We start from the raw sequence: 16,197 nt of genomic DNA on the forward strand, positions 1-16,197 counted from the left end.
ATTGGTTCATTAATCGATTATGAGATGTGGAATATTATGATACGTAAAAATGAAGCAATTTGAATGTATAAAGTATATACTTTATAAAAAGTTACGATAGATTAAAATTTGATAAGAGGTATTAAAATCTTAAACAAGATTGTTGAGACTGGTTCAAAAATTTGAATGTAAATCAAGTTTTATGAACCTAAGGGGAGTGGGAATGATTTTACTCGTCCCCACAGACGGCGCCAATTGTTCTTGCTGAGTTTGGCCGGTGTATAGCTCGTCCGTCGATGAATGTCTTCAAGCTTCTCGTCGGGATGAGTTATACGTCGGCAAGGAGAGAACAAGGGGGTGGGTACCTGCAAAAGACACTCCGACGCTCAAGTCAGTAAGTGTTTAAGAGGTGTATAATAATTCTATGAATATAGAATGTCAAACATGAAATAGAACTTATCATGTGTTATGTTGTGTTTATAATAATTCTATGAATATAGAATGTATTCTTGAGATTAGATATAGAAGGTTCTTTTTATAGGCATAAAATTGATGAATAGAATTGATGTTATGACCGTTTGGTCATTAAGATAGAAATGATGGTCATTAAGTCGATAATGAAGGTGTCAGTTACAAGCAAAAGAATGAATGATAGTTAACGCCAAGTTATAACTCATAATGCATAATAAAAACTGAGTTATAAGGTGACGGATCAATATATATATACATATTACAACATATAATATTAATGTATATATATAAATTATTATTGAATTAATTAGATTAATGTTAGAATCTTCTATTTACATATTTTATATTTATATCTTTTTTATTTATTTAGTTGTTTTACAACACAATACATGATTATTTTTCGGGAGCTGCTATGGTGAGGACAGCATTAGTGTGCTGTGCTCACTTGATGATGATGACGCGGATTGCTCCGCTGGGCAACAACTGTGTCTAGGCAGCTCGTAAGTGCGTCAGGTCTACTGTTTGATAGTGCAACCTCTTTTACCTCTTTGTTTACGTATTGTCCCATCTGTTTTCTATTTTAGGTCATATTACAACTCTCACCCAAGATGCTCCCTTGCTACGTGCCTAGAAGGCCGAAGGCCTGAACCCAACTTGGCCCATATTATAAAATTATGAGAATTCCAAATTAAGACTAAAAAGACCCAACCATAAGCCTGTGTAGGCCCGAAAGGCTTAACGGGCCAGCGTAGAACTGAAGAGGCATCTTTGTTCCTAGTGCTGTCCTTGACTGTTGTGTAGTGGGTTTCCGTCTTTGCAGCTCAGATCGCAGCAAAAGCTTACTCAGCTCCGTCAATGGCTCCAGTTGCTCCTCGTTCCGGCGACGCCATCTTCGCTAACATCGAGCGTGTTGTAAGCAAACACAACATCTCTCTCTCTCTCTCTCTCTCTGTTTTGATTCCTTGCTCACTCGAATTTTAACGTGAACATGTAAATTTGAATTTACATTGTAGTTCACGGAACCGTTGTTTCGCTCGTAGTTCATAGAGTCGTTTTTCTTGTATGTATTAACGATTGCTTTTGGAATTTTCAGAATGCGGAGCTTTTTACTCTAACGTATGGCGCGATTGTGCGTCAATTGCTCACGGATCTGGAAGAGGTTGAAGAGGTGAACAAGCAGCTTGAACAAATGTACGGTTCAGAATCAATTTCTCTCTCTTAGCTTCAGAATATTTTTCACTTGATAACATAGAATTTTGGTTTTTTCATGTCTAATTTGGAGAGTTTGGTTCAGTTTAGTGCCTAAAAAGTTTTCATTTATATTCATGTCACTTTGATCACTAATGTAAAATTTTGCTGTTTGGTTGGTTATCAGGGGTTATAACATTGGAATCCGTTTGATTGACGAATTTTTAGCAAAATCCAATGTCTCAAGGTGCGTTGATTTCAGAGAGACTGCTGATGTAATTGCAAAGGTATTGCATTATTGCTTGGTTTATTTTGATGCTTGTAATTGCCTGAAATTTTCAGTTTCTTCATTTAAACATCGTTTCTTTTCTGTGTCCAATTAATTTGTTTGATAATTGGTTCTTTTCATGCTTTCATAGTTATATTGGTTTTCTAATTTGCTTTAGTTGGTGTGTTCCATTTCTGATGCTTTGAGCATATCTTTGAGTGGTTTAGAGCAGCAGTGCAACGTTGTTAATTTAAAGGAGTATGAAGCATCCTTCTGAGATAGTGCAAATTGGATCTATTGAAAACAAGTCTGAAACGATTGCTATGTAGAGGCAGTGGATATGTTTGCATCCCATCGGCTTATCAAAAGACTGAAACTAATGAATTATAGTTGAACAAGTAATACCTAAGTTTATGTCCAACTTTGCTTTTGCTATAATTTAGTTCAAGGAAATTCTGCCAAATCAGTTTAAATGGTGGCCAAACAACATACAAGGATTGAGAGAGGAAATGGGTACACAAAACATTTTCTCTTGATATGTACTGGAGAAAATTTACAAACATCTAAGATCCATAGAGGGTTCAAAAGGATCCCCTATCTGTGGGTTTGACTGTCCGTTAAAATTACAGAGCGTATGTCTAGTTCAAGACACATAATGAATGGCAACTATATATTGTTTAGTGTGTACTGCCATCCTTCTCAACATTACCAAACATGTTCATACTTTAGGTAACTAACTGACTATATTTCATTCCAAATCACTTTTAAACCTAAATTTGTCATCATCAAACTATGTAGTATAAGTATTTCAAGTTACTTTGGCCATTGTTATACGAGAGGATCCCGGGATTATACATATAATTTCTTTGGGTTTTGATGGAATGATATGCTTGATTTCATTGCTTGTTAGCTGTGTGATGGGTATGTTGTTGCTAATTATGTTACTAATAAAGCATAGTTATAGCAAAGGACATGTTTTGTTTTTGATCAATTGTAATAATGTTATTATACAGGTTGGTTTTAAGATGTTCCTTGGTGTTACTGCATCTGTGAGCAACTGGGATGCTGAAGGTACATGTTGTAGTATCATTTTGGAGGATAATCCTTTGGTAGACTTTGTTGAGCTTCCTGACACCTGTCAAGGTCTTTACTATTGCAACATGTTAAGTGGTGTCATTAGAGGAGCCTTAGAGATGGTAAGCTTCTAGTACTATTGCAAGTTAGCAACATCTGAAATGATTTAACATATTAGGCCTACATACCTGAACTTCCATATTCATCAATGTTTATTTTTTTCATCAGTTTTTCTTCTCATTTTCAACTACTGAGAAACTAGCAAAGTGCTTTTTTATGGTTGATGCCGCTTTCTGCTGTTGGCTCCTGAAATAATTTGAGCGATTTAATCATTAAGCAGTTTATTTGTGTGTGGAAATGGGCAGTTTTTAAATCAATTTTTGTCACAAGCTGCCAGTGTCATTTCTCTTCTTTATAAATAATTTTTCCCCAGATACTTGTCATGTACTCAATCTAATTATCTACCATAATTTTTCTTATCATGTTCTGTTTCTTGTGATATTTGGAATCTTTAAAGGTGATTTCTACTTCATATGCTTCATTTCTTTTTCCTTTGTTCGTTGTCATGTCTGATGGTTTCTATGCTTGCCCATGTTCAGGTGTCAATGAAGACTGAGGTCACTTGGATCCGCGATGTGCTTCGAGGTGATGATGTGTTTGAGTTGCAGGTAAAACTTCTCAAGCAGGTCCCCGAGGAGTATCCATACAAGGATGATGAGTGACATTTGTTCTGTAATGTTGTATACTCAAGGTTTTTGTTTCATATTTTCCCAAGTTAGATTATCATCTATCTATCCACCTAATGCTGTGTGTATTATTGTATTTTGATGAAACTTTACAAATACAATAGAAAATATGACTGATTAGATTAACTGAAATTGACATTGACAGAGTACTGCAATCTATCCTTAATTACTTATATCTGAGAGATCCTATACTTGAAAAATAGTTCTTATTTTCTTCTTCATTTTTTATTGCCATTTGCTTGATGCAGATGCTTCATGCTTAAGAAAATAAAGATTAGCAAACATCTTTTTAAGGACACATGAACTCGTCCCAGGTTAGTGATACACAACACGTCTTAATTTATCAAGCCTACATAAATATTCTCAGGAGAGAGGTCAAAGTCATGTTTATAAGGAGATTAGTGTCCTATTTTATAAAATACTATCGAATAATATAAAAAAAATAAAAAAATATTATATAACTTAAATTATAAAAAGACTTTAGTGCCCGTTTTGTCTGGTTGTCAGTGGTAATTTGTCATTTTGATTCGTAGCATTTTGAGGTTTTTGAGAAAAATGTTTACTGAAAGTATAAAAGTGCAACCATAGAGATAAATCAACTTAAATTTTAGGAGAACCAATGATTGTTTAATTACATTAGCTCAAGCCACAAGGGTAATACAAATTTTCTTTAATGGTCTTTTACAACCTGTATTTATATTGTAGGAGTTTAAAATTTCTATCTTAATAATCATTTAAAATTAAAAATAATTTTATAAGATAAGTGTTTTTTTGGAAGCTGTTTTATACTTTTTGAAGGAGGGAGCTTTCTACTATGGTGAAAGTATCTTTGGATGCTTAAAGGACCATGGTTGGTAATGAAAATGGCGATACTGTTGGGGATCTCTCGTAAATATGGATTTCTAAACTTGTTATCATATGAATTATGAACCCAATTTTTATCACAAGCACCCAAAGTTTGGTAACGTGGATAACAAATTACACCTTTACACGCAAAATTTTGTCTGCACAAATCGATAATTTTTATTACTTGTATGGATCATTGAGTCTGAGCAATCTCTTTCTTTCTTTTTAAAAAAAGTCATACTATGATCTAATGTTTTTTTAATAAATCAATAAAGAAATATAAGTCTACCATATAATTATAGTGGTATTTTAGTTTTTTTTTTAATTTAATTTATAATTTCTAATATAATTAAATAACCTTTATTATAAAAAATATTTTGGTCTAATTCTAAAAATATTTTAGTTTAAAGGTTAAGTATAATTGTATAAGGGTTTTTTTTTTAAATATTGTATAAGGGTTTAGTATTTTTAATATTAGATTAAAATTTTTAATTTCTGATATAATCAAACAAATTTAATTAATCCTATAGGATCATGCTAACAATTAAAGAGTATTTTAGTACTTTAAATATTAATTACAAGAATATTTTTGTCTTTTTAAAATTATATCGGGTTTTCAATTTTTAATACAATCAACGAGGGCATTTTTGAACTACAAAGACATTTTTTTCTCTTTAAAATTAATGTAAAAAAAAGTTGGTTAGTCTCTTAAAATGAATTCTGCACAAATTTTAGTCTTTTATAATAAAATTCAAATACTAACTTCTAATACAATTACTTGCTTAAACCTCAAGTATTAATTTTAGATATTAATGTTTAGAGTTTAATTTTGATGCACTAACAGTGTAAAGCGTTTTACACAGTCGTGCAGTCGTTACGTAATTGAATGCATGTGTAAAACTACTTTATACTGATAGTGCATTAAAATTAAGTTATAATTTTTAATACAATTAATTTCTAATCCAAATTAATAGTAGGAGACTAGGAGGAGAAGATGCATAATTTAAAAGATTCAACTAGAGATTCAACTAGGAGCTCGCCACTAAAGGTTAAAAAGAAAAAAGAAGTTAAAGGTATTTGGTTCAACTTTATTAAAAATATTTTTTTTTTGGTTTCTCACACTATTACCTAATCAGATAGGTTAACTGGTCAAGGACTAATTGTGGTGGTCTGAGCTCCATTTAAAGATTTGTCATTGGCCAATGAGTTATTACATGCACAAGACAGGATTTGAACTCTCGACACTTATTTAAACAGTCGAGTGAGCTGACTACTTGATGAACCAAGTTGGTTGATTACAAATATTATGTAATCACTCATTATTTTTGTTTTTCAATCATATATTATCTTTACCTCATTGATAATAGTAATTGAATATTAGCTTTATTATCTGAACAAAAGTGACATATACACGAGACTGGGTTATATATTAACTTTTACAAGAAAGAGTCAAAATTAATTTACTTTACATTAGATAGATTAACTTTGTATACAGACAAATTTCTCTCACTAACTTGGTAAAAATCTCCCAGATTGACATATTAGAAGATCATGCAAAAATATTTTTATGTTGAAAATATTAAATTAAACTGATTTTATTTTTATGATATATTTATTTTCTCTGTCCAACAAGACTTGCTGTGGATGCCAATGATAACCGAACCATAGTAACCTCAGAACAAAATGACACATTCTACACCAAAACTAAATAAATAAATAAATAATGAAAACCAGATCCTTCTGTGTAGCTTAAAGGTTAAATAGAAAGCTTATGCATCCATCATCACAAATATTTAAAAAGTGAGAAGTCTATGCTAAGCGGAATAAAGTGCAAATTCAAATTCTTATTGTACTGAACGAACATATATACCAGACAATATACTAAATAATAATCCAGAATTAAACTTCGCCTATGACCAAATCAAGTTGATGCAACAAAGATTGTCTCAATCTCTCACAGGCTTTTCTTGTTAGGTGTGGCCGGCAGCAATACACATTATAAACTGCCAGGTTAGATAATTACAATTCGGTTCCTTAATCCTTACAAGTGGCAAAAACTATAAAAAAAAAAAAAATCAGAGATTGAAGTAACTATCCATGACAAAATATGACACTTACATTACTGATTAAAGAATTTAATTTTGATATGATACATTGTCATCTAATAAAGATTTATTATATTAATAACTTTTGAAATAACAATTAGTCGACTCAAACAGTATAATTTTATTTATATGACAATATTTATTTTACACTGATTTATTTTATTATTATACATGTATATTAATTTATATTGATATGGAATGAAGCCGTACTGATTGAGAATTAACAAAAAAAAGAAAGATAAAATTATGTTTGAATCCCTAATGTGACTTTGGCCCTACATAATACATGATAATACAAATTAAAACGCCTTAGAAATATCGAATGATTATTGCCTTCCTAAGTTGGCAAAACATTTTTTACTAGTTTCAATTGGCCACACTCATTATCTGACAGTTAACAAAGGAATCATTCTCTGCAAGTCTATATAACCTGAAGATGACAAAATACAAAAGAGCCCATGGAATAAAATTAATGCATCTGGCTAAATTAACTATGTCTAGAACCACGATATTAAACAACCAACCATACAAAGTTACACAGACAATGTATCAATATCATGGTAATTAAAAAATGACATGAATATTTTATATTTGAAGAGTTTAACAGCTTTTTCTTTTCTTTGTTGAAGAATTATATAATTGATGTATAGATTCATTTTTTATCTTGTACAAAAATCAACTTTCATTTAGAGGAATAAAGTAATAAGATCAAATTCTAAACTTATTGGCGAAAAATTTCTAATATCTTGTTAAATCATTTTCATGAGAAAGTTAAATTGTTATGTATATAGGCACAAAAATGATTATAGTTAAAATAAAATAACTAAATTTTGAATAAAATATATTTGCCCGGCGGCCATTTTCACTCTATGTCCATGTTTTATCAAACGGCCTTGTTTCTAAAATGACAACAACAAGAGCCATTTGTTAGTCCATACTCATCTATTTAACTAAGAATCTGACCAAGCATATATAAATCTTTTTCAAGTATATATTTTAGTGCATTAGTGACATATGTAGCTTAATAAATCTCTAGTAGAGGGGGAAAAAAATAAAAAATAGGGTATATATCTTTCATTTCATTCTCTCCAAAGAGAGCATCAAGTGAAGGTAGCAATAATGGGGAACAATAGCATGTTTCGTTATGCCGATGGTGTGGACAAGTTGTTAATGTTGTTTGGGACCATCGGAAGCATTGGTGATGGATTGCAGAACCCTCTTATGATGTATATTCTTAGTGATGTTATCAATGCTTATGGAGACAAGAATACCAAATTGGGTATGCATGATGTGAACAAGGTGAGAGCTTGTTCATTTAAATTTAAATAATCTATATATAATTATTCTCTTTTGCCATACATATATTTAAATCTTTATGTGATATGCTTCATCTATTCTAATGTAATATGCACCTTTTTAGGAAATTGCTTTTTGTTAATCTCTTAGCATTTATTCAATTTAGAACTTACATTTTTCTTGTGAGAAATTCAAGAAACAATTTTTTTTTTCATTAGCTCTTCATTGATCTAAAAAAAAAAAGAATTTCAGCATAAGGCTTTCTTCTATCAGTTTAAGTATGTGGGACAAATAATTTTATGACAGATATAAAACAATTTATATATCTTTGTTCAATAGCATGAAATATTGATGTAGAGAAATCACGATATAGTATTAAAATTTTATACGAAAAAGTAGAGTTTATTTTTCTTATCCTTTATTCCGAAAATTTTGATTTTTAGGAATATGATTAGGCAACAACTTTTGATATTTCCTGACTTCGCCTTATTATTTATTTGTTTTAATTTCAGTATGCATTGAGGCTTTTATTAGTTGCAATTGGTGTTGGACTTTCAGCTTTTGTAGGTAAGCTGCATAATTCAGAATTCACAGTTACCTTGATTTTGCAAAGCATAATTCAATTTGGAAGTTAAAGATAATAATTCCAGCTATCTATTTTGCTTTATGCGACTGCAGAAGGAATGTGTTGGGCAAGAACTGCAGAGAGACAGGCTTCAAGAATGAGAATGGAATATTTGAAATCAGTGCTGAGACAAGAAATTGGATTCTTTGATAGCCAGACAGCTGGTACTTCAACAACTTACCAAGTTGTCTCACTCATCTCCTCGGATGCCAATACCATCCAAGTTGCCTTGTGTGAGAAGGTTTCACTATTAACTTCTGATCTATTATGCTTTCCCCAAACTAAACTTGCTTTCTCTGCTATTTTTATCATCACATATATTTAAAGTCAACCCTCAATCGTTTCTTAACAAAAAGTATGAAAACAGATTTATTTTTCCATATTTGAAAAAAAAATGATAAATTCATCTTTCATTATTTAAAAATTTATACATGTAGAGAAGGATTAATAATATGTCTCCTTTTTTTTTTATAAAACAAAAGATTAAAGGATAAATAAATCTTTGACTATTATTCATAAAGATATATAAGTATCTAACTAAAATTAAATATTTATAGGTCCTTTACATAGTAAAAATAAAATACGACATAAATTCTTTTTTGAAATATATAAATTCTTTGATTAGTCAACAAAAAGATCTATGTATCTTAACTTTTTTTTAATGATTTGGGACCTATAAATATTTAATTTTAGTTAAAAATTTATGTCTCCTTACAAAAAAATGGTTAGAGATTTGTTAGTTTAGAATCCTTTCAATAGATATTTTCCAAGAGTTTGAAAAGAAATTTCCTTTATTTTTATTCTTTATGCATACACTAATTTAGAACTTTGTGTGTGTGTGTGTGTAGATACCAGACTGCTTGACATACATGTCAACATTCTTTTTCTGCCACATCTTTGCATTTGTGCTTTCATGGAGACTCACACTTGCAGCCATACCACTCTCCCTCATGTTCATAGTCCCAGCTCTCATGTTTGGGAAGATGATGTTGGATGTGACAATGAAAATGATTGAGTCTTATGGTGTTGCTGGTGGGATTGCAGAGCAAGCAATATCTTCAATAAGAACTGTTTATTCCTATGTTGGGGAAAACCAAACTCTGAACAAATTCAGCAGTGCCCTTCAGAAAACCATGGAGTTAGGAATAAAGCAAGGTTTTGCAAAAGGGTTGATGTTAGGGAGCATGGGAGTTATTTATATAAGTTGGGGTTTTCAGGCTTGGGTTGGAACCATTCTTATCACTGAAAAAGGAGAAAAGGGTGGTCATGTTTTTGTGGCTGGCTTCAATGTACTCATGGGAGGGCTGTAAGTGGTTTTCCCCTTTTCTAATTCTTGTTTTACATTACATTTTTATGTGGCAAATTTTTTTATTTATGGGGACATTTTTTTAATTAAAAAATATTGGATTTTTTTAGAATTTTACCATAATATGGGAGTGAATGCAAAAAGGTATATTGCTAGGGTGATTTAGGAAAATCGATGGATGCGATATCTAAATTTTTTTTTAAAAATTTAAAAATAAAATTGTTGGGTGCAATTTCTGAATTTCTTTAAAAAACAAATAATTGAAATTGGTGAGTGTCATTTCTATTTTTTTTAAAATTATTAAACAGTAGAAATCGGTAGGTGCGATTTCTGCACACTACCATACATAGCTCAAAGAAATCAGTGCCACCGATTTCTAGCACCATAGTAATGTATTTCACACCACTGCTATCATGCTCTCGAAATACATAAACATGAGCCACATTGAATAATTTGCGTTTTTATGTTACATTACATTTCTGTGATATTTAGTCTCTTGAAAAATATACATGACATCAGTTTAGTTTCTAATAATGCTTCTGTATTTATTTTCAAAAAATAGCTTCCAAAAAATTTGTGTCATTTATTTTGCATGACATTCATTTAGATTCTAAAAGTACATTTAACAACACTATTATCATTGAAAATGTGGTTATGACATTTACTTGATCTTTTCTATTCATATGCATATTGTGTTGCTAGTCTAACAATATATGTGATATAACAATAAGGACTTGATTGATATCACAAATCTTTTTAATGACTAAATTGTTATCATGTCACAGTTCTTTCAGAGAATATTCTTGAAGAGTACTAGTTTAGTCTAATATTATTATGTTATTCATGAATTTCAGGAGCATTTTAAGTGCACTTCCAAATTTAACTGCCATAACAGAAGCAACTACTGCCGTCACTCGCCTTTTCGAAATGATTGATAGGGTACCATCCATAGATTCTGAAGACAAAAAGGGGAAGGCCTTGTCATATGTTAGAGGAGAAATTGAATTCAGGAACATATACTTCAATTATCCATCAAGACCAGACACACCAATCTTACAAGGACTCAATCTCACTTTTCCAGCAGGCAAGAGAGTAGGCCTTGTTGGTGGTAGTGGTTCTGGAAAATCAACAATCATTGCACTTCTTGAGAGGTTCTATGACCCTATTGAGGGAGAAATACTATTGGATGGTCACAAGATTAGTAGACTTCAGTTGAAATGGTTTAGATCCCAATTTGGCCTAGTGAATCAAGAGCCTGTTCTTTTTGCTACATCAATTAAAGAGAATATATTGTTTGGAAAAGAAGGGGCTTCAATGGAAAATGTGATAAGTGCAGCTAAGTCAGCAAATGCACATGATTTCATTGTTCAGTTGCCAGATGGTTATGAAACTCAAGTAAGCTAACTCCAACTCCTATCAGAAAAAAAAAAATAGTAGGGCAGCCAAATAAACTAGATAAGAATGAGAAAAGAAAGAAATTAAAATGTAAATAAATAGAGATTTATTAATGGTAAAGCTATCTTTTGAAGTTGCTTTGAGCATGCTTTCATTTAAGTTTTATCATTCAATATCAAACTTGCAGTTATTTTTTTAAATGTCTAAAAATCGAAAATACTGAAACATTGCGACATATTAAGATTATTTTTTATTATTCTTATTTCTACTGTCCCTTTAATTTTATTTCACAGACATTTTATCTGTTTATATATTTATTAACGCTAGGGAGTTAATTTTTTTCAGCATACATTAGCCAATTTTTTTATAATTATTTTGTTTATCTTAAATTTTAAAACTTAAATCATAAACTCTTAACTCTAAACTCTAAATTATAAATCATAAACTCTAAATCTTTCAAAAATTGAGAAATTTTAAAATTATGAAAGAAAAGTTGCTTAATGTTAACTAACTAAAAGTTAGTTCCTATACTGTTTCATATTTATTTTCTTCTCTAAACAAACTTATGTGATTCAGTATCTCTATATTTCTATCCTCAAATTCATATCGTTATCAAATTAATAGGGCCTAAAGTGACGAAGAAACTAAATTTTCAGTATGCAAGAAGAGGTAACACTTAATATGTTTGACTGAATCTTCTTATTGCAAACTACTGTGATTCTTTTCCCAGGTTGGACAGTTTGGATTTCAATTATCCGGCGGACAGAAGCAGCGAATCGCCATAGCAAGAGCATTACTTAGAGATCCAAAGATTCTCCTGCTTGATGAAGCAACCAGTGCTCTGGATGCACAATCCGAAAGGGTAGTACAGGCTGCGATAGATCAAGTTTCAAAAGGAAGGACAACAATCATCATCGCACACCGTTTATCTACGATACAAACGGCCGACCTCATTGCTGTCCTTCAAGAAGGCAGAGTGATTGAATTAGGCACCCATAATGAGCTGATGGACTTGAATGACGGACAAGGTGGAGCCTACGCCCGAATGGTAGAGTTGCAGCAAGTAACAGCTCAGAATGATGAACCAAGGCCTAGTTCCAATGCTCCCAAGGAGCGAAGGAGCACACAAAGGATCAGCACTCCTCAAAGCCCTTCAGTGAGTTTCACATCAAGCACACATGGCACTCCAATGTTCACTCCCTTCAGTCAGGGACTTTCCATGGGAACTCCTTACTCCTACACAGTTCAATATGATCTGGATGATGATAGTTTCGAAGATAACCCGAAACGATTGCATCATCCGGCTCCGTCACAGTGGCAATTGCTAAAGTTAAATGCTCCTGAGTGGGGTAGAGCATTGCTTGGACTCTTGGGAGCGTTGGGCTCTGGAGCAGTTCAACCAATAAATGCATACTGTGTTGGATTGCTAATATCTATCTACTTTGACACTGATAACATGAAGTCCAAGACTCGACGCCTGGCCCTGGTTTTCTTAGGAATTGGTGTCTTTAACTTCTTCACAAGCATCCTCCAACACTACAATTTCGCAGTCATGGGCGAAAGGTTGACTCGAAGAATCCGCGAGAAGCTTCTAGAAAAACTGATGACATTTGAGATAGGATGGTATGACCAGGAAGAGAACACCAGTGCGGCGATCTGCGCAAGACTATCTTCCGAAGCCAACTTGGTTCGATCGCTGGTAGGCGATCGGATGTCATTGTTATCACAGGCATTATTTGGTTCTCTGTTTGCGTATGCTCTAGGACTCGTGCTGACGTGGAAGCTGTCCCTTGTGATGATTGCAGTGCAGCCAATTGTCATCGGAAGCTTCTATGCAAGGAGTGTTTTAATGAAAAGCATGGCTGAAAAGGCACGAAAGTCACAACGAGAAGGAAGCCAGCTGGCAAGTGAGGCAGTTATAAACCACAGAACAATAACCGCCTTCAGTTCTCAGAAGAGAATGATGTCACTCTTCCAATCCACTATGTTAGGCCCTAAGCAAGAGAGCATTAGGCATTCTTGGATTTCGGGTTTCGGCCTTTTCAGCTCCCAATTCTTCAACACTGCTTCCACAGCTTTAGCATACTGGTATGGTGGGAGGCTCCTTGTGAATGGTGACATTACTCCCAAGCATCTGTTCCAAGCCTTCTTGATATTGCTCTTCACTGCTTACATCATTGCAGAGGCTGGAAGCATGACAAATGACATATCTAAAGGAAACAGTGCAGTCGGATCGGTTTTCGCCATCTTGGACCGGAAAAGCGAGATTGATCCTGAGACATCATGGGGGTCAGATAAAAGAAGGAAGATTAGGGGTAAAGTTGAGCTTAAGAGTGTGTTCTTTGCATATCCAACTAGGCCTGATCAAATGATATTTAAGGGTTTGTGTCTCACAGTTGAAGCTGGGAGAACAGTGGCACTAGTAGGGCATAGTGGGAGTGGCAAATCCACCATTATTGGTCTTGTTGAGAGATTTTATGATCCTTTGAAGGGAAGTGTGTGTATAGATGAACAAGATATTGTGTCATATAATTTGAGAATGCTGAGGTCACATATTGCATTGGTGAGTCAAGAGCCAACACTTTTTGCTGGAACCATTAGAGAAAATATTGCTTATGGAAAAGAAGAGGCTACTGAATCTGAGATAAGAAGGGCTGCAGCTATGGCTAATGCTCATGAATTCATAAGGTACAATACAAGAACTAATATATAGAGAAAAACATCACATTCTTTTCCTTTTGATAATCACTCCTTTCAAATAAGGATCATGAGTGGTCATAGTATATCATCATAGCTTAATTTTGCAAGTCCAACAGCTCATTTCAAAACACCTAAAAAGAACCATTGGTAAGACTCGTGAATAAGTGAGCATATATGTTGAATAAATTAAGGATTTGGGTCTTCTCATGTTCAAATGAACCTTACGATATCATGTTCATCACATCTTTACCATTGATTTGATTGCTCTAACAAATTAAAAGATAAACAATTATGGCAAAATGTGAAATAAAATGTTTAGTTATAACATGAGAGGATCGTTATCTGTAAAATGGTGAGTCACATTGTCAAGACTCAAGTAAAATACAATCCTTCTCACTCTTCTCTCCTCTATTCCTAAAACTTGTCTTCCTTCTATTTCCTCCAAAATACATACTCTTTTTTTTTTTAATTTTATCAACTTTTCAGTTAAGCCTCTATAATTTAAAAGTTTGTAATTGAGTTCTTATATTAGATAAAAATTTGCAAATAGGCCTCCTCAAGTTATTTTTTTTGTTAAAAATTACAAAATATTTTTGAAATATTTTTTTGTGTTTTAAGTAAAATAAATTATGAAATGTTCTGAAACCAAATATTCTAGGAATAATGTGTTTTTTGTTGAAAAATAATAAGTGAGGATCTAATTACAAATTCTTATCAGTATAATGACTCAATTACAAACTTTTAAAGTCTAAAGATCTAATTAAAAATTTGGTAAAAATACGAATACTAACAGAGTAATTAAACTTTTATAAAAATATTTAAATTTTTATATATTGAGAAAAGTCATGAAAATAAAAATGACATATTTGTGTTTGCGATGATGGCAGTGGAATGAAAGATGGGTATGAGACATATTGTGGAGAAAGAGGGGTTCAACTCTCAGGAGGGCAGAAACAAAGAGTAGCATTAGCAAGGGCCATACTAAAGAATCCAGCAATATTGCTTCTTGATGAGGCTACAAGTGCATTGGACAGTGTGTCAGAGAATTTGGTCCAAGAAGCACTTGAGAAGATGATGGTTGGACGAACATGCATTGTTGTGGCACATAGGCTATCTACAATACAAAGATCCAACTCCATTGCTGTCATTAAGGGTGGCAAGGTTGTGGAACAAGGTTCACATAATGAGTTAATTTCCCTTCATGGGGCATACTATTCTCTTATTAAACATCAAAATGCTAACTCCTCTCGATAAAATTTGCTCACGATCTTGTAATGTATAAATTGGTTTTGTTTCTTAATAAACTGCTTTTATCGTTTGCCTTACGCTTTAATTATGCTTAGTTGTGTACATGTATTTATTTATTTTTTGCTTTTGAATAAATACAAATAAATTTTTGAAAATTTATATTTCGGATATAGACAAATTAGTTAAAATTAAGATTTTTATCCTAATTATAGGAATTAATTTAGAGATAATGTGTTTATATTTATTATTGCAAAAGATTTTATTGATATTTTTTTCAAAAATTAATTTATTCGAAGTGTAAGTCTTTAAAGATTGTTTTGTCACTTTCTTCTGCTTTTTTTATATATTAAAAGGTTGAAGTGATTTTTCAGCACTCAGCTAATCAACTTACTAAGGTAGAATATAATTTTACAGCCAACAAGTATTTATGAAAGTATTTGCACATTGCCTACTTAAAAAACCCTTGTAATATGTAAGAAAACCTCGAACTCGTCCATTTAAAATGTTTCAAGAATTTACAGTGCCAACTCTTCAAATCTAAACACAAATATATGAGATAACTCTTAGTCTTAGATATAAATTGGAACTAGGACCTCAGAACTAGTAAAATGTGTTTCTACATATTTTTACTCATTCTAATTCAATCCATTTGCAATTAAGTTTGAGAAGGTTTGAGATTAAAATATCTAATGTTCTTTAGATGACTCGGGTTTATTTGAGTCATTGTATTAGTGTTAAGAATATCTAAAATTCTTAGATCACTTGTATTGATCTAGGTCAAGTTTAGCCAGAAAAAATTTAAAGCAATAATAACTAATAGTTCTTATATCAGTGGTGATTTGAGTTATCTTAATCTGAGAAAATTTTAAAAATAATATCTTGTAACATTTATTTAAATGATGAAATTCTCATCTTGATTGAATATTAAAATTTCAGAGGAAAAAATTATG

At 32.2% G+C, this 16,197-nt stretch overlaps 2 protein-coding genes across 12 annotated transcripts; both read left to right on the forward strand.

Moving 5' to 3' along the window:
- The first annotated feature begins 868 nt into the window (after positions 1-868).
- On the forward strand, positions 869-6,762 carry LOC112789943 (uncharacterized). Of its 11 annotated transcripts, none has more exons than XR_011879644.1 (7): positions 1,021-1,362; positions 1,544-1,641; positions 1,826-1,925; positions 2,920-3,102; positions 3,580-3,731; positions 3,975-4,040; positions 6,533-6,762. XR_011879644.1 is itself a non-coding variant. In XM_072232633.1 (6 exons), the coding sequence occupies exons 2-6, from the start codon at positions 1,306-1,308 to the stop codon at positions 3,700-3,702; spliced, it is 561 nt and encodes a 186-aa protein (XP_072088734.1). In that variant the 5' UTR covers positions 869-950; positions 1,035-1,305; the 3' UTR covers positions 3,703-3,899. The 11 variants fall into 11 exon arrangements, 4 of the variants coding, with proteins under 4 accessions (XP_072088734.1, XP_025687907.1, XP_072088735.1 ...); XR_011879645.1 differs by having other exon boundaries at positions 6,547-6,762; XR_003196452.3 differs by having other exon boundaries at positions 3,580-3,648.
- Positions 6,763-6,777: 15 nt separating this feature from the next.
- Positions 6,778-15,332, forward strand: LOC112789942 (putative multidrug resistance protein). Its single transcript, XM_025832121.3, has 7 exons — positions 6,778-7,976; positions 8,486-8,540; positions 8,652-8,839; positions 9,447-9,904; positions 10,759-11,299; positions 12,030-13,987; positions 14,887-15,332. The coding sequence occupies exons 1-7, from the start codon at positions 7,797-7,799 to the stop codon at positions 15,251-15,253; spliced, it is 3,747 nt and encodes a 1,248-aa protein (XP_025687906.1). The 5' UTR covers positions 6,778-7,796; the 3' UTR covers positions 15,254-15,332.
- Positions 15,333-16,197: the final 865 nt, after the last annotated feature.

The sequence above is a fragment of the Arachis hypogaea genome, chromosome 3 (assembly GCF_003086295.3).
Source record: "Arachis hypogaea cultivar Tifrunner chromosome 3, arahy.Tifrunner.gnm2.J5K5, whole genome shotgun sequence".
NCBI lineage: Eukaryota > Viridiplantae > Streptophyta > Magnoliopsida > Fabales > Fabaceae > Arachis > Arachis hypogaea.